At 40.3% G+C, this 25,913-nt stretch overlaps 1 protein-coding gene across 7 annotated transcripts in view; it reads left to right on the top strand.

The window, feature by feature from the left end:
- PPEF1 (protein phosphatase with EF-hand domain 1) overlaps nt 1–25,890 on the top strand; it is a 40,368-nt gene extending 14,478 nt beyond the window's left edge. For 6 of the 7 annotated variants that reach the window (XM_027637925.1, XM_027637933.1, XM_027637971.1 and 3 more), the window contains 15 exons: nt 765–892; nt 1,684–1,735; nt 7,529–7,701; nt 9,019–9,133; nt 10,961–11,007; nt 14,951–15,117; nt 16,738–16,774; nt 17,223–17,372; nt 19,446–19,643; nt 20,936–21,121; nt 21,759–21,901; nt 22,536–22,642; nt 23,610–23,773; nt 24,416–24,500; nt 24,981–25,890. In XM_027637925.1, the coding sequence (XP_027493726.1) occupies nt 765–892; nt 1,684–1,735; nt 7,529–7,701; nt 9,019–9,133; nt 10,961–11,007; nt 14,951–15,117; nt 16,738–16,774; nt 17,223–17,372; nt 19,446–19,643; nt 20,936–21,121; nt 21,759–21,901; nt 22,536–22,642; nt 23,610–23,773; nt 24,416–24,500; nt 24,981–25,174 (1,946 nt within the window). In that variant the 3' untranslated portion in view covers nt 25,175–25,890. The remainder of the gene's footprint in view (nt 1–764; nt 893–1,683; nt 1,736–7,528; nt 7,702–9,018; nt 9,134–10,960; nt 11,008–14,950; nt 15,118–16,737; nt 16,775–17,222; nt 17,373–19,445; nt 19,644–20,935; nt 21,122–21,758; nt 21,902–22,535; nt 22,643–23,609; nt 23,774–24,415; nt 24,501–24,980) is intronic. The other variant, XM_027637981.1, reaches the window with a different exon arrangement.
- Nucleotides 25,891–25,913: the final 23 nt, after the last annotated feature.

Below are 25,913 nucleotides of genomic sequence, written 5' to 3'. Positions count from 1 at the left end.
GAAGTTTACAGAAGTTTTCTAGACTGAGACAACAGTAGACATGACTTCTTAAAGTGCTGAGTGGAACATGTATTCAGCACATAGTCAAAAATGCTCTTCTGACATGTTCCACTGAATTCTTGGGAAGTGTTCCTTTGCTCACCAAGCTAGCCAAAGATACACCTGCATGCCTTTTGTCTTGTCTAAGCAGCATATTCTGTCCTTCAATATAATTTGTTAACATTTTATCCTAGTATTTGAATTTTGATGGCTTGCTGATGCAGCTGTGCAGGAAAACACTTCCTGGTAGAAGAGGCTGTTGCTAATGCTGTCATTGCATAGTTCATGTTACAGCTTGCAAAATCTGGTTTTTTACTGCATCTTTGATAGAGAAATCCATTCTGTTGGTAGGCAAACTGCTCTTCTTCCCTTCCTCACCTTCCCATCACACACATGCTGCCCATCTGCTGTCATGGACGACTGACTTCTTACATGGGTACTGTCTTCAGGACAACAAAATGGGGAAGCTTAGTGACATTTTAGGCCTGAGCAAGTCAGCTAGTTTGGGATCCGTGTCTGAAGACAGAAACAGTAAAGGCATCATGTATTACCAGGAAACAGCTTTTCAGTCTTAACTTTTACGGGGTTTCATCCTACTGTTTGTTGACTGTGCACAGCGGACTGAATTTGTCATCTGTCTGCAAAATTCTGCCAAGGCAGCATGCGTATTTCCATGGTAGATGACACTGCATCCCTGTATAGTGCATTGCCCTCTGTTTTGACAGTCATTAAAGCCGCCATCCTCATCCAGAAGTGGTACCGCGCAACAATGGCCCGGATAGAGATGAGGCGCCGCTATTCTCTGAGTATCTTCCGCTCAATCGAATATGCTGATGAACAAGATCAACTACAGGTTTGTAATCTTCCATTCTTCCTGTACAAGCAGTTATGTTATCCCCAAAGCACTGAGGTTGCACAAATAAAATGGGGGTGTGGTTATTTTTTTCCTACAAAGCTGGATCCTGATTAATAAAACCACTTCCCCTCCTCACATGTGAATTAAGTTGTGTGTACACATACATACATACATGTATATGTGTATAACTACATAGGCATCAGGACACCATTCTGCCCAAACAACCATAGGTTGGAGGTTCCTGTAGAGCAGCTCTGGTAGCCAGGGATAGCAGGTCACCACACTGTGAGTGATCTTAACCGTGTCTGTGAGGCAATATATGTGCAACAGTGTCTCAGCATGTGAGTCCAGGCTTCTTTTAGGGTCAGTACAGGAAATTAGGAACTTCTAGGCCTTTGTGTTCATCGTAGCATCTGTGTCTAACGTCAGTTCACTGCACTGTAGCAGTTGCTTTCTACTGACTACAGAGCAAGTCTAAGCAAATAGTTTCGGTGATGGGCAAGTGAAATTACACCCAAAAGTGTCAGCAGCACCAATACAGCCCTGGAACATTTTATGTATTTGTATAGTGTCAGTCTGTGAATTCGTAGCAAAGAAGGAAAGAGAGACAGCTATTTCTGTAGTAGGACACCAATTGTGTCATTATTGCAGGCTGATGCTATAGAAACGTACAGTAGTGTCTTAGATCCCCCAAAATAGGAAATTGCTAGTAATTGAGTAAGGAAAGAGAATGTTAATGCTTGTTGGATCCCCTAAACTGATCAGTGTTTGTTCTTTTTCTTACTCAGCTATCTAAGTTTTTTTCATTCATGCTGGATCACTATACTAATCTTGATTCAGGTAAGGATAAACATAAAAGTAATATGGAGATTCTGTTTGAAAAACCTGATGTGAGGAAAATTAATTTTGAATGTGATGTTTACAGCCTATGGCATGTGCTGGGATTGAGGTTTGACTTGCCAAATACTGTAATATGATTTTGATCGTGTAAGTGTTGACACTGCTCAATATCTACTCAGTGAGTCAAGATGTCAGAACAGGTACCTGTTGTCCTTATGAGAATAGTCAGAGATGCTCAGAGTGCTTTCTTATATGTTACTGCCCTTCAGCTTTTCTCATGCTAGTCCTATGGACTCAAATTTTCACAGCTTTCTATTCATGTTGTCTTAAACTATGAGATGTGATTATTCAGAAAGGCTGTCTTCAGTTGGTTGAGGGCAGATGTAATCAGAGGTTGCCTTCAAAGAGGCTGCTCTTCTCCTTTTTCATCTTTTTGTTTGTTTTGGTTTTCGTTATTGTTTCAGCAGTTCTGGACCACTTTTTAATTTAATTTGTTCTAGGTATCACTGCAAAACATGTATCACTATGTGAATTATTAAAAATGAAATAAATTTAAACTGCAGACTGAAAGTGATTCCTAAGTCCAGAAAACAAACATGACTTCCCTGGATAAATTCAGAATAGATCTAATCCCAGAGGGGTTAAAAATGAGGATGTCTCCTTCTTATTGCATTACAAGAGAATGCCCTTTCTCTTTCATCTGGTCCAGCCACGGGTTATTCCAATTAAAATTTGCACAAGATACTTTGATAACAGAATAAAACCACCATCAAAACCATAAGTGGTTCAGCGTTCTAATGATAACCAGTAGAAATGGCAATTCTTCTTTCTTAAATACTTTAGAGTCCCTAATGCTCTCTGTGCTCTGCAGAAAAATAAATTACTTTGAGCCTTGCTCCAAAGTCAAAGCGGATGACATAACAGTCCTTTCTTTGATTTTTTTTTTCCCATTACTGCTGTATTCTTAAAAAAAAAATCTACTTTAGTCATTTAACTTCCTGGGAAAGAGTTGGGAAACTTAAAGAAAATCAGACACTGTTCACTTTATCTATTTATTTGTGCTGATAGTGCACCTCTGTTCAGCTTTCTCACCTGAGTGGGAAAGAAAATACTAGTGCTAGGTCTGAGATTTGGAAAAATAGTGTTAATCTCTATTTTCATTATAATATTCAAATAAAATTTTACAGCTGCTTGTTGTAGATATGATTTATCCATCTTTATTAACTCTGTCCACTGACAGAAGGAACAAAGGTGAGGTGCCAGGTGACTTGCTAGGGCTCAGGACATGGCTGGTGCAGGGCACGCTGCTACATGCATAGGCTGTTTCTGGGCAGGTGGATATCCAAGCCTCACCTTCACAGGGGCAGAGGTGGAGGGTACTGTGGGCTGCCCCTTGTCACCACTGCACTGGTGAACTGGTCATGTAAATATTGGGAACTGTGGATGTGGTTAAGGGTTTATGGTAAAGTGTCCCTTTGTCTTACTTGCTTAAAACTTTCATCTGTTAGGACTGACATTGTTAAGACTTGATAACTGCTCCAAAGACTTTATTTTTGTCTTGGTTTGTTATTTCCCCTTTCCAACACTCTGTGTTATAGATCCTAAAATGAAACAGAAAAATTCTGTAAGGTGCATATTTAATAGAGAGCTGGCCAAGGCTGCCTGTGCAAGGGAGCTGACTTAGATTTTTTTTGAGAAATTGCATATCAAATGTGTTTTGTGTGGGTTGTGGTTATGTTGTCCAACTACTGGCTGTGTGCATTCTTTACTTTAAGCTCTTGATTGCTTGCCTCTGGAAGTGACCTTTGCAGCACCCAAGCTAGCCCCACTGATATAAGCAAAACCAGTGCTGAATAGAGTGTTCTTAAGGAACTGCTTCCACTTCTGCTGAATCACCGTCTTAAGATGTGAACCACAGTGAACATAAACATAACAAGCAGAGAGGCTTCAAATTGACTTTGTTATTCCCAAGCATTTTCTAAACACCAGAATTCTCTGGCTTTTTTTTTTTAATCAGTGTGTGCTCATTTAAATTAGAGTGATAGCATGTGGTTCAAAAACCGTCTCCAAGAAGATAGTATATAATCTTTTTACCAGGGAATAGGTTACCTGTTCTTCTCAGTATGTGATGAGAAAGCTACCTGAAAATTTTGTGATCTGTGGTTTTCCTTACAATATAAACCACTCAATCTCCAGTATTCATCTTGTCGCTTTCCTCTTTTTAATCTTTTTTCAGATTATGTTTTTCAAAGAGAGAAAGCAGCCACTGTCTCATTAACACAGTAGTGCTTTTGATGTGATTGTTTATCTGTTATACCCTACAGCTTTTTTCATCCTCTCATTCTCCTTAAGATGTCAGTACAGTTTGTGATTGGGATATTATATAGCTGAGTGTCTTGTTCTGTTTCTTATTAAAGGCTATTTTGCAAGGATTTGTGGGAAGTAAGAATAAAAATCTTTTCTACTTATGCTTTTCTCCCTCCTTTCCCCAAAAAAATGTTCATACCTACTCAGACTTTCAATGGAAAGTTCTCTGGTCAGAGAAAGCTGGAAACTGTCTTTACAGCAAAAGGTGACCCATTTACTCACTCTTTTGTGGGCACATTGAGGGGGAGAAGACTGCAAACATATCCTGGAAAAAATGGTAGGACTGGGAATCTAAGACATTACTGGCTGTACCTCTCAAGGTCATCAGGACAAGAACCACACTTCCTGGAGCCTTTCTTCAAAGGGAAACAAAAAAAACGGTGTTGTTTTCTGCAGTTTCACTCCCCATGATGCCTTCCTTACAGCTTTAACACCCTGCCAAGATTTTTTGCATAGAGTGATTCTTGCAGTAGGGAATAAATTACAGCTGCTTGCAGCTTATTGTGATAATGGAGTGAAGGAATAAATGTTAAAGTGTTATATAAATCTTCATCCTTGTAGTCTCAAGGACCATTTGTCTTTGACCTGATGGCTGTGGATCAGTGTCTGTCATAGGTAAGAGCACTTCTCAGGAGTCAGAGGTGCTCTCAGTACCCCGATGGTTAATCTGAAGGCACACAGATGGTGGCAGAACAGAGAACTGATTTCAGAGCTGCAGAGGTAGCCAATTCCCTGTTACCCCAATAGTGAGTGTCTAGTGAGGGTAATAGTGTTACCCTTGGCAGTGGTGGCTCTGACTTGCCTCAAACAACTTCCCTGGTGAGGTGTCTTGTCAGGAGAACCAGGTCCTTGGGCTTTCTTTGGCCAAACTGGCTCCACTTAGCTCTGGGCTTTCATGTTTAACATGCAATATGGCTGTAGGGTAGTTGTAAGGGGTCTCTTAATAGTGAAGGCTCAACTCAGTGAGCTTGGGCTAGACCTCTGATGTCAGAGTACAAAGCAGGTCATTGCCTGTGCTACCGGTAGCCAGTGGAGAGATGAAGATGCTGGCAGAGGGTGTTTCCTTCTGTCTTGATGCATGTACCTGAACTAGACATGCCAAGACCTTTCATCCTTGTGTTTCAGTACAAACTGAAAGAGCTTTGACAGCTTTGGCTACAATACTAAAATGATATGGGTGCTGCCTGAATTTGTGTAAGGGAGCTTTAGGTTGGATATTAGAAAAAGGTTCTTCACCCAGAGGGTGGCTGGGCAGTGGAACAGGCTCCCCGGGGAAGTGGTCACAGCACCAAGCCTGACAGAGTTCAAGAAGCATTCAGGCAATGCTGTCATCCCTCACTCTTGGGATGGTCCTGTGCAGGGCTAAGGGTTGGACTCGATGATCCTCGTGGGTCCCTTCCAACTCAGCGTATTCTGGGATTCTGTGAATCCTTCAGATTTAGTCCTGCACAGAGCATGTGATGAGCTGGGGTACTCATTGGCCAGTGTACAAATCCCCAGGCTGCATTAGGTGATCCATTACCACTCTGAGATGAGACAGTCATCCTGTGCAGGAAGAAGCCTTAAAATAGGTGAAAGACTGCCTGAGGAGAGGTAAGTGCACTCTAAGGGTAATGACCATGACTGGCTTTTGACAACTCATCCAAAAGTGGAAAATGGGGTGTACTTTGCAGAGATATGCTCTACAGGGAAGGAGACTGGGTTTCCCAGCCTAGGCATTTGCCAAAATGGAAGAGAGACTTCAAGGAAGGCAAGTTCATGTTCAGAGGGGAAGTGATGCAAGAAGGGAAGGCAGGAGTAGAATCAGGCATGGGCGGGTATCTGCCAGGCTTGAAATACTGAGAAGACCACTGAATCTGAAGTAGTCATGTCAGATGAGGAGAGCCTCTGGCTAAAACAGGCAAGAAATGAGGAATTTCGGTGGTCTGAGGAACTGGCTTCGTGGTCTGCAGCCACACACTTCCTGAGAGATTGGGTGCAGAGGGAGATGGCATCCAGAGACTGCTGCCAGAGCGAGAACAAGAACTGGTGCAGGTGTGCCTGGCTGATCACTGGGTGTGAACCAGCAATTTCAATCCATAGGGGACATTCAGTTGTCTGGCCAGACAGAGCTGTAACTGTGGTGGAAAACTGCAAATCAAACTGTACTTGGTGGAAACGGTGAGCCCTGAGCACCCTGCTGAGCACCTGATGCCTTAATCCATTTACATGGATGAGTGTAACATTACATTAGCACTAAGTGTGTTAATCAGCTCACAGCAGAAGCGCTGATAAAAAGGTGGGTCTTTTTAATCCAGGGTGTATTTTTATGAATTAATTTATTTACTTTAAATGGGTTTTATCCAGTTGCAAGAGAAGTTGGCCTTTATGAATCTCATAATTTAGGAGGCCACATGCTGGTTTTGGCTGCTGTGAGTTTTGAGTCATAGCTACAGGTATTCCTCTAGCAATAAATAATACATATTTATTTCCAGTTGAAATCAAGGTTGCAGAAAACTCACCTGTAGCCCAGCAAAAGGTGTTTACAACAATCATCTCAGAAGAGCAGCTCTGCAACAGTAGCTGTTAGAACACTTTCCTCTAGGGTCTGGTTTTCTCTTTTAGAATAATATATGATAAAGACATTATGCAAGAAGAAAACACTGAAATCTGCTGTTCACTCAGATACATTTCAAGGGTATGTCAAGAAAATACTGGATTGAAGCACTTAGCAATGTTCCTGATTTCTCCATGTTCCACGAAAATTAGAAGCTATGGTCTACTTTCACCACTCAACTTTTGTTTACTTTATTTCATCCAATGGTTTCATGGCAGCCAACCAAAAGCTGGAATTGTTTCCTAGTTGTATCACCAAGGAGTGCTTTGCAATCCAGTGTGAATAAATAGGATTTTGTTGGTGACTTTTAAAATAATCCCTGATACGCTGCTATTTAGCCTAAAAATTTTACTTAGAAAATAAAACAATAGAAATAAATCTTCACAACCTGTATTAAAAGTGTAATATTGAACTTTAAACAGATGATGGTCATGGAATGATCAGCCATGACTTTTGTATCTCCTTGCTTCGGGGGAGAAGGAGAAGGAAGTCTGTACCAGCTGGTGGTTCTCACTACCTATGGGAGCAGACTGCTCCAGAACTTCAGTGCAGAATGTTTTGCACCCTGATCACAGCTACTGGCTGTTGGAACAGAGTTTTTTTCCTGTTTTTTCATTTGGTTGGGTTTGGGGTTTTTTGTCTTGTTTTTGGGGTGTTTGGTTGGTTGGTTTTAGTATTGCAAAACAATCTGGGGAGACCTGGAGCTCTTCCGCTACACAAGGCAGGAATTAGCACTGTAATACTGCACCAGTTAAACCAGTTACATTCAGTCACTTCTGGTCATGCTGGTACAGTTTCTACATTTTTGGGTTTTTTCCCTCTTGTTCCAGTTTCTCCCATTTCCACCAGCCCTAGTGATCCTCAGGTGGTGAGTGAATGCTTACGTATAACAGAATTTGAAGAGAAAACTGATGTTCCAGACTCATATTATGGGCCACGACTCTCATTCCCCCTTACTGTTGGAGATGCCAATGCTCTTATTCATGCTTTCAGGAATAAACAGGTAAATTGCAACTAACTTGATTTCTTTTTACTTATTTTACATCTCTGTCGAGGTGTAGTTCCACAATCCAATGTATGGCTTAACTGGTGCCCAAAGAGAGATTTCACCCTTCCTTTACACCCCATTACCCTTTCCTGCTAGGCCCATGTGATCATACAGGTGCATGGTGAGCTGTCTTGGGAATCTGACCTGGCTGGAAGCTAACACAATAAAATGAAAGCAGTCAGTTCTCAGCCAGACCAGTTCCTAGATTTGATTCACTGCTTTGCTGCATGACCACTAGATCCAGCACTGGGGAGGAAGTAGGGACTAGTGAAATGGAGTGGGAACCCTTAGCAGCTGCAAGGCAGGGGTTAGCAGTGAGAGTGGAGGACTGGGGAAGGAGTCCTAAGCTAACATAGAAACTATCATCTTTTTCTGGGTTAAAAGTGCTCCTTGTTTGGTCCTCTTTCTTTTGTCCTCCACCTCATTCTTTTTAGAGGCATTGAGGTGTAAGGGTTAATGACCTCATTCAAGTGTGCAAGACTCCACTGTAACAGTAGAGTGACTATAAAGCATTGCTAATGTAGCAGAACAGAGTGATACCACAAATCTCCAGAGCTTCCTGTCTGCAGCTTCCAGGGCACTGAGAAGGCTGTTCCTGATTCTCTATATTCCTGAGCAAGCCCTTTTGCTGCCCACTCCCAACATGAGGGTGGAGCAGGGAGGCATTACATGCATGGCATAGCTTTGTTTGAACTTATGATTATTTGTGCATTACAATATGTTGTATGTAAGGGATAAAAGTCTATCTTGCTTTTCAATTTGCTAAATAATACCACTTTTTTCCTGTAATTTTCTGTGGAGGCTGATTGTAAAAGTATCAAATATAAAGCACATGATAAATGAGCTCACCCAGACTTCACCTTACTGTCTGCTCTCCCTTTTTTTACTATGGTTGGCATTTTATTAGGAAAATGATTATATGTGACTGGCCTTTTCTGTTTGCTTTAAAAACATGAATCTTGAAAAGTCAGTCTGTCACTCATCTATCTCCTCTACCAAAATTCCTCACATCTCTGTGGAAACAGTACACTATAAATAAAATGGGAAAATACGTAAAGCAAGTTTGTTAAGGGCCCTATATCCATTCATGGGGAAGTAAATGTAAAGCTGTGAACATTCCTAATTCCCAGCACTAAGCCATACAGCCTGTAATCGTGTCTGGAGGTCTGTAGTATAAATAATCTTGGCAATATATGTCTGATATTAATAAAGCAGAGAGATCTATTGCTAAATCTAAGTTTTTCTTTTCTACCTGCCTTTTTTTTTTCCCAGCGGCTTCATCCCCACTATGTACTGCAGCTACTGTGTGAAACCAGGAGAGTTCTCAAGTTGATGCCAAATATCACCCATCTTTCAACTTCCTACTCCAAGGATATAACTATCTGTGGTAAGGTGCCAGAGAAGATAAATGCTTTGGGCTATGGGTTGATATTCTAAGTGGTCAGAGAATGATACAGACATTTCCAAATTTTGCCATTACAAGAAAGTTCTTGATGCTTTTATTTATTTGATTGTTTACCCCACAAATGCATAAATTGGAACAAACAAAAATAAAGTTCCCGAGTCATACTATTTTAAGAAAGTCCCTCACCTCCTCTTTCCTTTTCTTGTTTAGCATTTCTGAGTCAGTATTCATTCAGCTAACACTGCAGTGTAGCTTAAATACTCCTGCACTTCCACCTCTAAAATGCCACCAAGTATTTTGATTGCTGCAAGTCTCACCTCTCTCTCCCCTCACTAAGAAAAAGATCTTGCCATCATAATTTACTCTGTAATCATTTTAATAAGGGCTTAATATGGGTGGCAAAAAAGACCTCTAATTGACAGCATGACTATCTCGAATAAATTGAAATTATAATAAACCCTGATTTCTGAGGAGACCCAAGAGGACGGATCAGTCTTTATACAACCAACAAATTAGTCTCACAGAAAGATGTGATGTGATGTGTACACAGTAAAGAACTAAGAGCTCATTGCCCATCTATTTTGCTATACTTTTGTAAATTATGAATAATGGATGCAGTATCCTGACTCACCACAGAAGGCAGTAGCTCCAAAACAGAACAGTAATGGTGACATAACTCTTGACAGCTATCAGTGTGTGCTGTGTGTAATAGTAAAGTAGTATAAGGAAGGGTACTGTGACACATGCAGAACAAATGTTATTTAAGATGTGGTTATAGACCTACTTTGATTGCCAGGAAAGGGTTTGTTTGAGTGAGGTCTTGTATAAACAATAATTTGGTAACCAAACCAACAACACCCCTCTCCAAACCAAGGAAACACAGATTCTTACTTGTTCATATGGTCTTGTTAAGAAAATGTACCTCTTCATGTTTGTATTGCATTTGCACTGTGTAAGCAGCATCTAAAGGGATCCTTTTCCTGTATTGAAACTAAAAGCTTTTGTAACCAGAAAGAACTTCTGCAGAAGATGAATGACCAATTTTTAAGCCTAATTGGTCCAAAATGTTGATTTCTGGAAAATAAGGTATCCCTCTCTCCATTTTCTTTTAATTTCAAATTAATAATGCAGATTAAATATATGTCTGAAATGTGATGAATATCTGTCATAGCTTGAAGAATCCCTTAGAATGAATTCAGCAGGCTCACAATTAATAAAAAGTTGCAAAGACAACATGTAGACAGGGCAAAAATGTCACTTCTCTTTTCCTAATCATTGGTCAGGAAAGCATATTATCACAAGATAGGTTTTGAAACTGTTCTCTGGCTTTGTGGTGGTGAATCAGACAGGAGAAGGTTGGCTCTGTGAGCATGAAATTCAGTTACATGCAGAGGGGATCTATTCTGCACTGATCCTTTGTGTTGGGGTGAAATCCCCCTGCCTGTTCCAAACAAACCTCTCGGAAAGGGCCAAATCTGTTGTTCCTGTGGCCTTAGCACTGAGGCATAATAACATGGCCAGTTCTTGACACTCTCCATCAAATCCTGCTGGCAGCAATCAAAATCTGTCCCTAAAACTGACGTTCAGTTGTGCAGTACATAGAGGGCTACTTAGTAAACTTAAATCTATTAGTATGTAGAGGTCTATCATACTTCAAAATGTCTTTTAGTGACATTTTTTGCTTTTATATACATAAGGAACACATGGGGGAAAACTTGTTAGTACTAACTAATTCCAGTTTTATAATTCCAGTTTCTTCCTCCTCTGTGAGAAAATGAAAAAAAAAATACATGTTTTTGTTTCCTGTAGGAGATTTGCATGGAAACCTGGATGATCTTTTGCTGATATTCTATAAGGTAAGTAGGTTCTCTGAGATGTAGCATTTTTACTTTATGACTTGATGTTAAGAAAACGTATTTATGTCTGACAGATTTATCACAGTTAGAACTGTACATGAGGTGTTTATATACCACACACAGAAATCCTGGAACAATTTGTTGTCTTTGTCATAGCTTTTCCTTCTCTGTATCCTCCTGCTAACTGTGAAGGAGGAGATCTAGGAGACAGTTATTTTCCTAAAAGCTGAGGTGGAGCTTGATGGAGCATGAGCCAAAACTTAAACTGCTCCTTGCAGTGTCTCTAAAGTTCTGCCTCTGTTTTAAATTCCATATTGACTAAAGTCTGCTAAAATAGAACCTTAGTTCCTGATGTACCACTACACCATGGATAATTTTGACTCTCCAGAAAAAATGCAGAAGCTTTCATTTAGGCCCTCCACTGACACCTGCAGGGGTTTTCTTACTTTTTTTTTTTTTTTAACAGGAAACAAAAAAGAGTGCTGTTTAAAAGCTTTTTAAGCCTTGAAAGCAATCACATAGTCTTCACAAAATAGAAATTCTTTTGGTACCCTTTACATATCCTTCTTTTCATGTTAAAAAAGCATAGCTCTGTTTTACTGATGTGAAAAAAAATTAAGCTCCAGGCTATCTTTTCAACAATTATATATTTAACTGAAGATGCAGGAAATGCTGTGTATTTAGTTTCACATTTATCTTCAGCATGAATCACCACCTTTCATTTAGCAGATATTCTCTTTGATTTGAGCTTTCCGGGGGAAAAGGTTTGTGTCTGATCCCTATACATTCATCTGCACTGAATCGAGACTGAAGTGAGCTAAACCATGCGTTTAAATAATGTAATTCTCCTGCTGCTTCCAACTTTGTTACACTTTATCTGACACTTGTTGAATGGAAATGTGGTTGTTTTGCCCAAGTGCATACCTGAAGCCTGTTGAAGTTTAGTTGAAATAGAATCAGACCTTTTTACAGTGTTCTGCCCTCCTCATTAATCAATTATGTTTAACTGGTCTTGCGCTTGCAGTATTTTAGCTGTTCTTTTAATTAGATAATCTCTCTTTTTGAAACTGGAATAAGAGTATGATGCACATCGGTTTCATACACAGAACCTGGAATGTGAAAAATAACTATTTTGAAGATAAATGTTTGGATAGTTAAATAGTTATATTTATAACTGCAGTCAGCCTGCATTTTACTCTTTTGGAGTAAACAGACAACGATTCTTTTCCCCCCTCTCTAATTGATGCTATAAAGAGGAAAAAAAGCCTCTACACAACTCTAATCCTGATTTCAGTAAATTCAGAGCCAAAACTCCCACTGATTTCAGGGACTAGAGATAACACCCAGTCATTCTCTGTTAAACTTCTAGGGAAGTCCTTCCACCAAACAGAATAAAATGGACAAATATTTTGTCATTTCAAAGTGGTTGAGGATATAGAGAGCACATATTGGAGCTCCTTAGTTATTTAGAAGCAAGTTAGATGACACAGTATTTTCTGTCCCCTCTGAGCAGTTACTCAGATGAGCAGCAAACCCAGCCAGCTTCTGGGATCCCTTTTTTTTCTTTTCTTCATCACTGACTCTGTTTCAGTTGGAAGGGATGTCATCCTCCAAGCTGGCATGAACCACCCATAACTTTAAACAAGAGGGTGCAATCCTAAATAGTGCCATGAGGAGTGTGGTGATCTCAGCCTGAACAAAGCCATGCAGAGCTGAAATGGGTTTTGGAGGGCTGCATGCAGACCAGGCACCTTGACCATAGGGCTCTGTCCAGGGCTTGTCACAGCAATTCTACAAACCACCAACAGCAAACACAGAGCTTGCAATATACGGCTTATACATACAATGCTGTAGATTGTGTATAATTATTATACCTGGTTTGGGTGAGGCTAAGATAATTACTTTTTTTCCTCAATAGCCAATTTGTCAGGTTTGTTCAGTCCCTGCATTAATCTCCATTAAATTACAGCATTTTCTGAAATTCCTCGAAACACTTGAATTTTAAATTATGTATTGCTAAGTTAGATGGTTAAATGGATGCTATGGATAGAAATAGCCTGAAGCTGTAAAAAGTGCCAACAGCAAACGGAAGTTAATTAATCACTAACCCAGGAGTAATGATGCCCAGCAGCAAGTTGCTAATCATTAGAAGGCCTTGTTTGCCTCTCTGACATGTCAGAGGCTGCAACAGCCTTTAATTTAGTTTTGCTCTTATTGTTGGTCAAAACCACAGAAAAGGAAATAAAAACTTTGCATGAGTGTGGAACAAAACTAAAATGTCACATTAAAGTTGAAAATCCAAAACAAACTTGTTAAAAACTAAAATGGTGTGTAAGCTTTTCCAAAAGGATGATAGAGTCTGGAGACTGCTTCAGTAGATCTGTCTTTCCAAGAGGATTGCAGCTACAGAGTGGTTGGATGTATACTCACAATCTGCTGGTGATTCACCTGCCTATTGGTTTTAAGGCAAAGCTTTTATTAATTCATCTTTCCAGAAGCTGCTCCTGAATTTCTGCTGTCTGTTCCACTCCTGAAATCCATCCTCTCTCTTTTTTAAAGCCACTACAACCCACTACATTAGTGGAGTCTCATACATTGCCTCTCCTTTGAGCACAGAACAATCACAGGCCACTTCTAAGTAAACCTGGAAAGGGCTCAGGACAAGCAAAATCCGAGGAAGCTGTATTTACAGCAGTCAGGATCAAGAGACCAGGATTCACTACTGCATCCTGACATAACAGCACAGGACACTGACTGGGGCAAAAAAAAATATATTCCTTATGAATTCAATTTAAACATTTAATTGAGCCCCTGGCCAACTCATGCATCCTGCAATAAACCTGCTAAGGCATTATACCTGGGAATGCCATAGGAACACAAGAGATGTTTGACACTGACACAGTAGCTATCTTCAAAAAGTGGGATGTCTTGCAATGCTGCCAAACCTGTTAAGAGTGGCTTCCACAGTTATGATGTGATTTTATAGATGTTCTATTGATAATTCTTGTGCATATCAGTTTTGAGAACAGAGGTTTCCTTTTTCTGGCAAATTAAACGTTGAAATAATATTTCTGATACTCCTGATTGGAAATGAGGAAGCTATGTATAGTTGATGCTATGTTTTCTGTAAGCTGATGGCACCCATTGATGTACTGGTAATTCATCTAATGAAACATACCATCAATTCAAACTAGTAGCTTTTGATGAGTAACCATTCATAATAAAGCATTGCTGTATATCTTCAGAGAAAAAATAAAGAAATACCTGTATGTACAGCCTCTCAGGCTTGTGAGCTTTCAAGTGTATTCTTGCCCTGATGGTGACAAAGTGCCATGTGAGTAAAATTCAAGTACTGCTTTCAGGATTAAAGCAACTGAAATCAAACTCTTCAAAGTTCTGTATTAAGATTTTATATCCTCTGGACTGTAGTCTTTCTCAGGAGTTTTGGAAGCATACACTGCAAACAATGTAAATATATTAAATCCATTTTCTAACCACGTAAGGAAACATAAAGACCTTCAAATTTGTGTCAGAAGACAATTTTTCATGGATTTCTTACCTTCCATTCAAAGTGAATTACTCCCTTCTGTTTGCAAGTGCACAATTTCCTGGAGACAGTTGCATTAATGGAAAAGTATATTTTATTACGAGACTGATTTCTCTTTCGGTCCCATTTAGTTTATTAGATAGAGGAAAGGATTAGAGATGGCATCACAAGAACAGCTAGAGAGATCATCTCTTTTCTGATGGTTCATACCGGTTGTCTGATATGGAGGTTTTTATTCTAAGCAGTAGAAATAAAGAAATGCTACATTTTAGATTTCTCTATTATGCAAGGGTTTTTCAGATTTTCTAACAATGTGATCTCATTTAAATACTATTTCCTTTATTATAGTACCATAGCAGCATCTCTAAACATCCTTTTTTTTGTTTCTTCCTGCAGAATGGTGTGCCTTCAGAACAAAACCGTTATGTCTTTAATGGTGATTATGTTGACAGAGGGAAAAATTCTTTGGAAATACTTATAATCTTATTTGCATTTTTTCTTATCTACCCCAATAATATATCCTTGAATAGAGGAAACCATGAAGACTACCTGATGAACCTGAGGTAGATTTTGGAGGGCAGGGTGGGTAGTATCTGGCCTTTCACTAGAAATGTTTGATCTTTTGAATGCTACTTTAGCTACTGTGACACTCTAAAATACAATTTGCATCTTCAAGATGTGTGTGGGGAGGAGGGACATCCTCATTACACACATGAGAACCATATCTTGTCTCTGACCTAGTCACAATCCATTGAAGTCAGAGGCCTTAGTGCAGCTTCCAGAGTATCAAAATTGGGGAAGGAGGACAGATGGAAGGATATTTGAGTTAAAGCATATATTTAGTTAAAGCTGATATTTCAGTTAACTTTAGACTAAGATGTCACTTCTCAAACACAAGGGGCAGGTAAATATTCTAGCTTCCACCCAGGGGAGGTTCACTGGCTGGGAGGTGTCATCTGTCCCATTGCAGAAACAGCTAAGACCCTGTTTTCTAATAGAGACATTTGTACTCAGCTGTACAGCACTGCCAAGGGCGTGAGCACAGCCAGCGGCTCTGGCTGTAGTGAAAATGTGACTTGTAGAAAAAATCATCTCACAGATGTGGGAAGAACTCCTCAGTCTTAGTCCCTACAATTCTAAGCCATCCCAGTAAGTCTTTGGTTGACTGACTGGTGGGTAACCCCCTTCTATCATTTCATGTGTCCATACAGAATATAGTGCTGTTTTAACACAGGCACAGACCTGGGTTAGAGGCCCATAGTCAAGTCCTCTTAATGATCCATATAAGAGAATCAGTTTCACATACTTTTTCAGCACTTAATTTAAAAAATAAATAAAAAACCCCCAAACCAACAAACATAAACCAAGATCAGTTACTTAATTTATGAGGTAGGAAAATTCCCACCCACAGCAGAAAATATTAACGAAAGCTGTGATGGTATGGAGTGCACAGACGCATTCCTGTGTGTGGCTCTTTGCTGGGCATTTTGATTATCAATGCTGCACATACATAAATTTGAAAGCTGAGTGTCGTGAAAATGCCCCTCGACCAAGGATATCTTGGTGTTACAAGAATGAGGTATCAAAACCTTTGACCCTTGTGGGGGAAAAGACGTAATAGATGACATTGTCTAAGAAAGTTACATGTTCAAGGCCAGGTTGGATGGAGCTCTGAGCAACCTGTTTTAGTGAAAGGTGTCCCTGCCCATGGCAACGGGGTTGGAACCAGACAATCTGTAAGGTCACTTCCAATCCAGACCATTCCATGATATGATTTTCTGATGATATGATATATGATGATATGATATGATATGATATGATATGATATGATAGATTTGATATGATATGATATTTAGGACAAAAACTGTGGAGGCTTTGGGGGAATTTTTGCTTATCATCAACTAGGTTCCTTTGAAATTTCTATCTGCTATTTAAAAGGTAAAGTTGGCAAAATGGCCGCTTAATGATTATTAGGATGAATTCTGTTCCTGATCTCTGTATCTACAAGAAATCAGTTTAACTCAATTCTTGAGACGGAGTGGAAGAAAGCACATTTAAACTGAGGTGAGATGGAATGACAGCAGAAAAATGGGGCTAGAAAACTCCTGGCAAACACTATAGCACAGGAAACCATGCAGAAGGGGCACACTGAAAAACAGTTCATGATGCTGTCCTATTTTCAGATATGGCTTCACAAAAGAAGTTTCGAATAAGTACAAGGTAAGATTCCTTCTCCTTCCCCTATATTTTCTTTGTAGTCTTGCAGATGTAAAATGAGATCTGTGAAAACAAGGAGACTTCCAAGCAGTTTATGTAGGTGTTACACAGAATTACTTTAGTGATGTAGTTGAAATTATTTTGGCATATCAGTGGATAAAACAATTTTAAGTGCTAGCCTCTTATTCTCAGTGATCTATGGGATGAAATAAATAACATCCATAAGGCCACTCAAGAACACAAAAAGAGGTGACCGTAAAAGAAAAGCTAAATTACACAATCAAATGGCCCTAAAGTGAATGTCAGAACATGTTTGTCAGTGTTGCAATTCAGGTTGTCACCTGGACAAAACTGTTCATACAGACTGTAGCAGATGCTTCAATAAAATCTTGAATATGGAAGCAACAGAATCTGCCAGAAATCGGATCTAATGTAAGAGAATATCTTACAGGAACACAGTACACAGATTTTGTATCTTCTGCAAGATGTCTTCAGCTGGCTACCCCTTGCCACTATAATTGATAACAAAGTTCTCATCCTACATGGAGGGATTTCAGACACCACAGATTTGAATTTCCTGAAGGCACTTGAAAGAAATAAGGTAAGAGATCATATATCCACATGGGGGTACAAATGCTGATTTTTGGATTAGGAAATTAAATGGTTGCTGTAAGGAAAAAAAAGAGTCCTGTTTTTCTTCAAAATCAGCATTTAGGAAGGGAAGTTTCAGTAGGTGTTGTGAGCCAATTGTTTAGCTGCTGTAAAATAGCACGGGTCTTTTGACTTTAAAATAGCTAAAAACACTTTAGATACCCCCTTCCTGCAGTGATGACGCATTAGCCAAAAAGTATAAAAAGTACTTGATTCAAAAACACTTTGGAAACCAATCTAGCCACATATTTCTAGTGCTGGCTTTTGTCCTGGGGCTCTGCTTCTGCCATCTGCTCTGTGGGGGAGGTTCTCCACTTGTGAGGTGTTCCCTTGGCAGCACCTGAGTGTTGTACATGTGGGAGACAGAGCCTTTCCAGAAGGACCAAACTTAAGACTTGGCCTTGAGAAAACAGAAACTACTGCTTTTCAGGGATTTAAAAGCCAGAAATGTCCATGTTTTTTTCTGAAATGGTGAGCAAACACAGCTCTTTCAAATCAGTGGAAAATGGTGTGGGATTTGGTCTCAATTTGGACAACTAAATCAAGATGTCTGCTTGTGATTGGGGTGCTGAGGTTCCTTATAATCAGTGGAGGTACAGTTCTTATAATTTCTTAGGCATATGTCTCCAGTGCTGTTCATGGAAGCACCCCATAAGCTAGGGATGTTCTCTATGGCTTTTGCCTGCCTCTGAAGAAAGTCTTCTTTGTAGGTTTCCTCCACCAGTCTCCTTTAGGTCAGGTTTGTATCTGCCCCCCTCACGCTGATTCACAGACATAGTGAAGCATCTCAGATAGCACAGGAGACCTATATTTAAGCAACATAGTGTCATTATGTCTGTGGAATCCAGAGCTATTTCTGTCACACTCATGTTTTCTAATGCAGAAATAAATGCTTTACAGGACCGTCAGTTGTGTCTCTGTCTTTCAAAGGTGTCAAAAAGGGCAGTGAGTCAGAATCTGGGCTCTGTGGCTGTATCACTGTACACTAAAACTGGGTACCTAACTACAGATGTAGGTGTCTTAACTCTGAGCCGAGTTCTGCACGTGCTTTCACCAAGGCTGGGCTCTGCGTGTTTCTGATGCAGTATCTGTGAAATGCAGAATTAACAGGTCAAAGTTGCTGCCACAGGAGAGCATTGCTAATGAGACATATGTGGGCCACAACCCAGGGCAGTATCACTCAAGGCAAAGTGGTGTATTTTAATTGGTACAGCTGGCATCTGACAGGTCTCAAATACTGGCCAGTGCACTGGGGAATAACCCAGTGGTTGCATTTTGTTTTGAATCAGTTGTTTTCTTTGTTAAAGAGTAAAATTTGGGGGGCTGTGGAGTATGTGTGTTTTGGTTGTGGTTATTTTTGGGGTTTTTTTGGTTTTATTCTGGAAATAAGCTAGTAAGAGAAACTTTCAAATGAGAAGACACTCCCTGGTGAAAAGTCTCTGTTAATGGTCATTCATGGAGCTATAGCACACCACTCCAGAAAAGCAAATGCCCATGCGTGTTGCAAGAGGTTGATTTAACAATAAAAGGCCTGATGTAATACTTCATCAGTTTCACTGTTATCTTCCTCATATACCCTTTATTTTAGCCAAATTAACCCAACAGCATGCTACTGCATCAGAACAGTAGTGAATGCAGTTTCATCTTCAGTACAGTATGACTACGTATTTTGTTTTCAGCAGCTGGGGACTTAAGTGTCATTCCTAAGCCTAGGTCATACTTGGTGTACAGTGAGACATTGATTGTGGTTGGAACAAGTCTGTGTGTCTGGATAAGAATATGAGAGCAGCTCTGAAGAGGCTGGTTACTGATAGGTATAAAGCAAAATTTCTGCAAGTGCCAACACCTTCAGCTTCCTCCAAACCTATGAGTTCAGGACATTATAAGAGTTCAACACTGAGTTGAACTCCAGTTGAGTTTTCCTCAGTAGAAGAAACATGAACTGATGTGCCTTTCAGCTAAAATCTCTGCCTCAACTTTATGTGCTGGTAACCCTTTCAGTTTGTTGTGTTTTTTTTTAAAGTTGAAATCTTTGCTTCGGCCGCCCAAGTCAGTGGGAGGCAGACACGACCAGAAGGAGGGAATTTCCACAACTGGCCTCAGTAAACACACTGCCAATCAGCATGATGCTGGGAAGATACACCATGACTCTTCATTGAGCTCCACTGAGCCTTCAGGCTCAAATTTGCCTGCAGGCCCCACCCAGGAGGAATGGAAACAAGTAGGTGAAACCAAACACAGACTGATACCAAAACCCTCCCGCACAAAACCAGCAGGTGTTCTGTTCAGGCAGAATGTTTGAGCTATAGGGAACTGTCTCTTAATAAGAAACCAGTCATACACTAGACAGCTATTAGTTTTTTAGATGTTTTTTGTAGACATGGTAATAAAGGCTTTGGGATTTTATACCTTACAAGTACAATTTGCCCAGTGTTTTTCTTTCTTAGCCATTAAGAGGAGGAAAGTGCTAAGTATGAAATGTGTTTGCATGCCCTCATGTGGTTGAATCTGTTGATACATATGTGGTTATCAGTTTAAGCAGGTCAAACTTTGCAATTGTTGGTGAGAGTGAGCTCCATTTTTTGGCTGTGGTTTTGGCCACTGAATGCTGATACAGCCCAAAAAAACACCAACTCCTGAGACCTACAGGCTAATTACTCAGAAGTGGGAAGTTTTTGTCCTCTGGCTGTTCATTTCTTCTTGAATACTGGAACCAATATGGAGATTTTTGGACTGTAATTTAATAAATTGTGGCAATTTGGAAAGCTTAATTTCCCCAGCAAATCTATCTCTGAAAATGTGATACCTATCTGACCTACAAAGTAACATAATGGGCACAAGCAACACCCACACACACCCTCAAAGCTGACACTCCCCCAGCTAATCAATCAGCCACTGAGCCATGCTCACAAACATGAAGTGGAATGTGTTAGTGCAAACCTTGTCCAGCAAGATTTAAACAAACACATTTTGACTAATATTTGCTACTGAGTATAATTAAATAATGATAATTCATCATCATGTCTGAATCCTGCTAAAATGCTAATATGTAAAATCTTGTTTTGAAACACAAGCTAACTGAAGACAATAAAGCCAAAAGCAACTCTTGTCATGTTTAGAGCAGGCACTCCCAAGCTTAGGTTAGGTAAAACCACCTACATGCAAAGAAGGCAGCTTTTGCTCTCTTCAAAATAGCCCAGGTACTGTTCCTGATGCACCTGTCCAAGTCTGAAAAACTCAGCTGTGAAAGGAGGTACTTTGCTGAAATGGTATTACATCTGAAAAAAGTTCGCCCAAAATCTAGATCATATTTCTTAAGAAAAGTAGAACAAAAGTTTCAGCCCAAAAAAATGTTCTCTGAGAGGAAGGAAGAAAACAGAAGACCTATATATTAGCTCAAGTGTTTTCTCCCTGTACTGTGGGGCTTTTGCTATGGCCAGTACTTAAGACCATCACAGCCTGTCAGTCTTCACCTACTGTCGGTCCTCACTTGCTTGAGTTTGCTATTTGCAGATCCTTGACGTTCTCTGGAGTGACCCAAGAAGCCAAAATGGTTGTAAACCAAACAAGAGTCGAGGAGCAGGCTGTTACTTTGGTCCTGACGTCACTGCCAAGATCTTTCAAAGGTATAATCTGAAGATTCTCATCAGGTCTCATGAATTTAAGCGGGAAGGTTATGACATCAGTCATGGTGGGAAGGTAAGATGCTTCTGTGTAAAGCATAATTATTCTATGAATTTCACAGGCACATCCACAGTAGATTTGTCTGCAAAATTATTTAAAAAATAAAGAGAGTGACTTCTTTAAATTGGGTTTGGGGGAACTTTGTGCTAGATAGATGTTATAACAAATTACCAAGCTGTGATGACCAAAAATCTTTACAGCTTCAGGGAGTGGGGACCAGTTTATTACTCACATGAAAAGAAATGGACATCAACAAAATCCCTGAGAAGAGTTGTGTGTAAATACAGTGCAAGAGATGCTCTAAGGCTCTAGAAGCCTTTTAACTTAATGATTTCTCTTCTGGCCCTGCTTTCTGATGTGATGTATTGGGAAGCCAGCAAGAATCCTGAAAACCAGATCTGTCTTAGAAAGAGATTTCTGTTAAACAGCACATTATATCTCACTGGCCTCTGAACTCAAGTCTTCCTATGACAGGTCAAAAATACAGGCCCAGAGCTCTGATTCAAAAGGCAAGAGCAATTTGGTGAATGACATGGTTTTACATGTAGCCACTTAATTTTGTAACCTGCCTTTTTTTCTAAGGTCCGTTTCAGAACTCAGTGTCAAGAAGAGCTGTGCTAGCCAATTCAGTTTCTTTGTTTCCTATAATCAGGTTATAACTATCTTTTCTGCCTCTAACTATTATGAAGAGGGGAGTAACCGGGGAGCATACGTCAAACTGGACCCTGAACTAATTCCTCGGTTTGTACAGTTTCAATCCAGCAAGCACACACGCAGGCTGAATATTCTGGAGAGGTAAAGCTGTGTGTTGCATGCAGTGAGCGTGTACTCGCTTGTGAGCACCTGCCACAAATCTAGAGCTTGACTGAATAATTGAATAGGCATCTATTTTTCTTTGTTTTCCCTGGTTTTCTGTTTTACCATTTAAAAATGAATACAGTTGACCAAACATGTTCTAAATGCTCTAACTTGGTCTCCTGAGAAACTCCCAATGGTAATTAGATAAGGTAAGAGGTTAGAACAGACAACTGTCAGGGACTTGTAAAGGGTCTCCACCTGTCTGTCAGGTTTGCTTGAAGACCACAGTGTTAATCTGGACAAATCCTGTTATGAATTGAGTCCAAAAAGTTCATCATAGCTTTGCCATGCCTAGCACTGTGGTCAGATAACCAAAGGAAAGCACCTTAGAATTAGCTGTATAAACTCAGTTATCTCATAAACTCAGATTATTCTTATGGAGCACTTTTGGTTTTGTTTGGTTTGGGGCTTTCCCCCCTTCCCTCCAGTGTTCTCTAGTATGTTTTGGGTCATCCTACTTAAACATAATACATGTTAAAGGATAAAAGAATATGATAATGATTGTTAAAAAGTATAAAATGCCAGAGGATTTAAATTCTTTAATTATCTGCTCTGATTTTTTTCCTCCTAGGGTGGGTACAATTGAATCATCTGCCTTAAAGTCCTTACAAGAGCTGATTTATGCTCATAGGTCTGAACTCATTAGTGCTTTTGCACAATACGACCTCAGTGGCACAGGTACCACTCCCTTTATGTCCAGTTGCTGCTATGGGGAAAACACTTCCATGTGTGTGTGGGGCAGAAGGGACAAAGCCCATGGAGAGGGGTCCTGCCTGCCTGCCAGTGTAAGGCTGGAGGGCAGCAGAGGCTGGTTGACCTTGTTCTTTCTGACCACAGAGGACAATAGGTGTTGGCAAGTGTTTAGCCCTGGAAAACAACTTGAGAGGATGAAGCTTTTAAGTTGGAAGAAGAAAACTGAAACACATGGGCAAATAAAGAAATGCTGTTTGCTGTTGGGCGGAGAGTATGGGCAGGCAAATCCAGTTCCAGAATCTCAAAGGTCACCACCTCCTCTTAGGTGGTGTCTTCAGATGTCAGACAGGGAACTAGGGTCTCCCCCAGAGGGGGAACTGGTGTCCTTCTGAGTCTGGGAGGTACGTGAGGAAAGTTGACTGCCTGTACCTTTAGCAGACACACATTCACCTATCAGCTGCAGAAAATTCAGTGGTAAGTTAATAGATGAAGCTTTTATGTAGGAGTAAGAAGTTGATTTCTACCACAAATACAGCTTTTCCTTGTGATGGCTCCTCACTTGACCATGCCTCTACAAGGGCACTCAGTAACATGGTGGTACTGTGTCTTTGGCCACGAAACAGTTGTTTGACATTCTGTCTTGCTGAGTTTTTCAGCCACATGTCGCTCTAACTGCAGCTCAGCTGAAATCTGAAGTACTCTTTATGGCATAATCTGGTTTTCTCAAAAGGTGTTAAAATATGCTGAACATCCTAATAGCATCGCAAAGTTGCTGAGGTTGAGAGGCATCTGTGGGTGCTCTGCTCATTGTTATGAGGGTTTTTATCCTGGGGTTAAGAGAAAATATTTGTGCTTCGCAACCGTTCTTAAGAGCGGTTGTGAAGGTGTGCTGGTGACTGACATATGCTGTGCCATGTTCCGCTTGTAACCACGAACTGACCCCTTCTGGCAGGCTGCATTTCTGTCCCTGACTGGGCTGCAGCAATGGAGTCTGTCCTACAGCTGGAACTGCCCTGGAGGATGCTGCGGCCTCGGTTAGCACAGATGAACCCAGATGGACAAGTTGACTTCATGTCATGTTTTTATGATTTGAAAATGGATCAACCTATAAAAGAGGTAAGGATGAAAACACCTCCTCACAAATCTTGGAGGAACAGCTTTTGGTGCAACTTGAAGCACAAGACAGTGGTTTGGCCAATCAGATAGACATCTACATCTGAACTAGTTGTCAAACTTCCTTTTATAGTCACTGGAAGAAAATGAGCACTCTCGGGTACAAATCATCATTCCCTGCTAAGGTAGATGCTTAAAATAGGTTGGATGAATCACATGCTAGAACTGCTTCTTACTTTCCGTTGACTTTCAAGGGCGTTTAGATAATGTAGCTGAGAAGATACGACAAATCTTGCCCAGAGAACTCAACCCTCCTAGAAATGAGCTTTTTAAACATGCTCCAGAGCCAATTCCCTATACTATCTTCCCTAGATTATCCGTATTTCCACAAATAATTACTGAAGGTAGGAGGTGTGAAGGGCTCCTTTCCCCCTTGCTCTGCCAATCTGAAAGTGATGGGGTTTATCTGATTATTTCTCAGGGCAAGGCACAAAGTGTTATTCCAGGGAACTTAAGCATAAGGATTTTTTTTTAACATTTGACAAGTTAAATTAGGAAAATGGAATTGGACTGTACATATTTCTGTTGGTTAAACTAAGTCAAACCAAGGTCTGAATGTCTTCCTGTATGCAATTTCAAAACCAGGCTCAGCCAGCTTTGGTGGAAACACTGTGCAGATACAGAAAGGATTTGGAGATCATCTTTAACATCATTAACAAAGATAACTCGGGTAAGTCTAGGTAACTTCACTGTACCGGCTCTAGGAAGCCTATACTAGTTATTTTTTCCCCACTGTGTTTCCTCCTTAAGGCTTCTAAATATAGAGGAAGCAGAGGTGATGTCATTTTTCCAGTTTAGTGAAGACTAATTTAAGCAGTCAGGCTGCAACCATATAAGGGACAGTGCACAGAGCCTAACTTGACAAAAAATTCTCACATACCCCATCTCCAGTACTGGCTTCACTATTCTGGGGGCTCTTTCTCCCTTCCACTCACTCTCAGTATTTACTGCTTTCTCAATTCCTCTGGCAAAAGCATTTGACCATTATCTAAAGTAAAAATGTACTTGAGTCACGAAAGCACAAAACACACCAAAGCCAGGGCAGGCAGGTAACTTTCTTGCAAGGGAGGGAGTGTGCATGTATGTGTATTTGCAGGAACGGGAAACATTTTCATACCGGAAAAAGCAACCTGCTGTCTGTCTCCTTTAGGTCTGATTTCTCTTGAGGAGTTCAGCCAGACATGGAGACTCTTCACTTCTCACCTGGGAATTGATGTACAGGATGACTCCTTTGACAAATTAGTCCTGAGTATAGACCACAACAAAGATGGCCACATTGACTTCAATGAATTTTTAGAGGCCTTTCACTTTGTTCACAGAGTCGAGGAAAAGGGAAACTCGTGAAAAGGCAGAACTTGTGAGCTGTCTTGGAAGCTCACCTTCCTGTCCTTAGTCATAAAAGGGCTGCTCGATACAGTATGATACGATATGCACTGAGGTCACCATGTGGATGATATGTACCTGCAATTAATGAGACAGAAGAGATGAAAACCCACTAACAGCATTCCTGTGTCACTGCCACACACTGCCAGTACCTTACAACTTACCCTATTAATCTAATCTGTGAACACTGCCAAGGTCACACCTTCAATGGTGTAGGAAGAGACTTGGGTTTATTTCTCTCAGTGGTCCTTGGTGACAGCTGAGAGCACTGGTGACCACAAGGAACATATCAAACCCTCCTTGGTTATGAAACAGGCACAAGAGACACTGACTATGGAGTGTCCAGTGCAGTAAAGGAAACCAAGGAAGAACTATCTAGTTAAAACAGGTTGTTCTGCATTTAAATTTGCTCTTTGGGTGACAGAGTGGAACTAAATCATTCCAGGTCACTGTCTATCCCAACTATACAGACAGAACTTACAGGATCTTGGTTGAAAGGTGTTTACACTTGTGCTAAGTTTCCTCTTACGACTGGTAACTTTTTGCCACATTTGTGGGAATTTGGAGCTAAGAAACAGTCATAACTCATCACCTTAATGGCAACTAAATCCATAGCATGTTAATGTAACACACAAAAGATCACAAAATAAAGCTTTAGCTTTCTGAGTAACGTCTAAGTAGTTAAGTGGGGTGTCTTTTT

The sequence above is a fragment of the Corapipo altera genome, unplaced genomic scaffold (genome assembly GCF_003945725.1).
Source record: "Corapipo altera isolate COAL_440 unplaced genomic scaffold, ASM394572v1 0, whole genome shotgun sequence".
Taxonomy (NCBI): domain Eukaryota; kingdom Metazoa; phylum Chordata; class Aves; order Passeriformes; family Pipridae; genus Corapipo; species Corapipo altera.
Note: the sequence above shows the minus strand (reverse complement) of the source record. Positions and strands in the feature narration are given on the sequence as shown.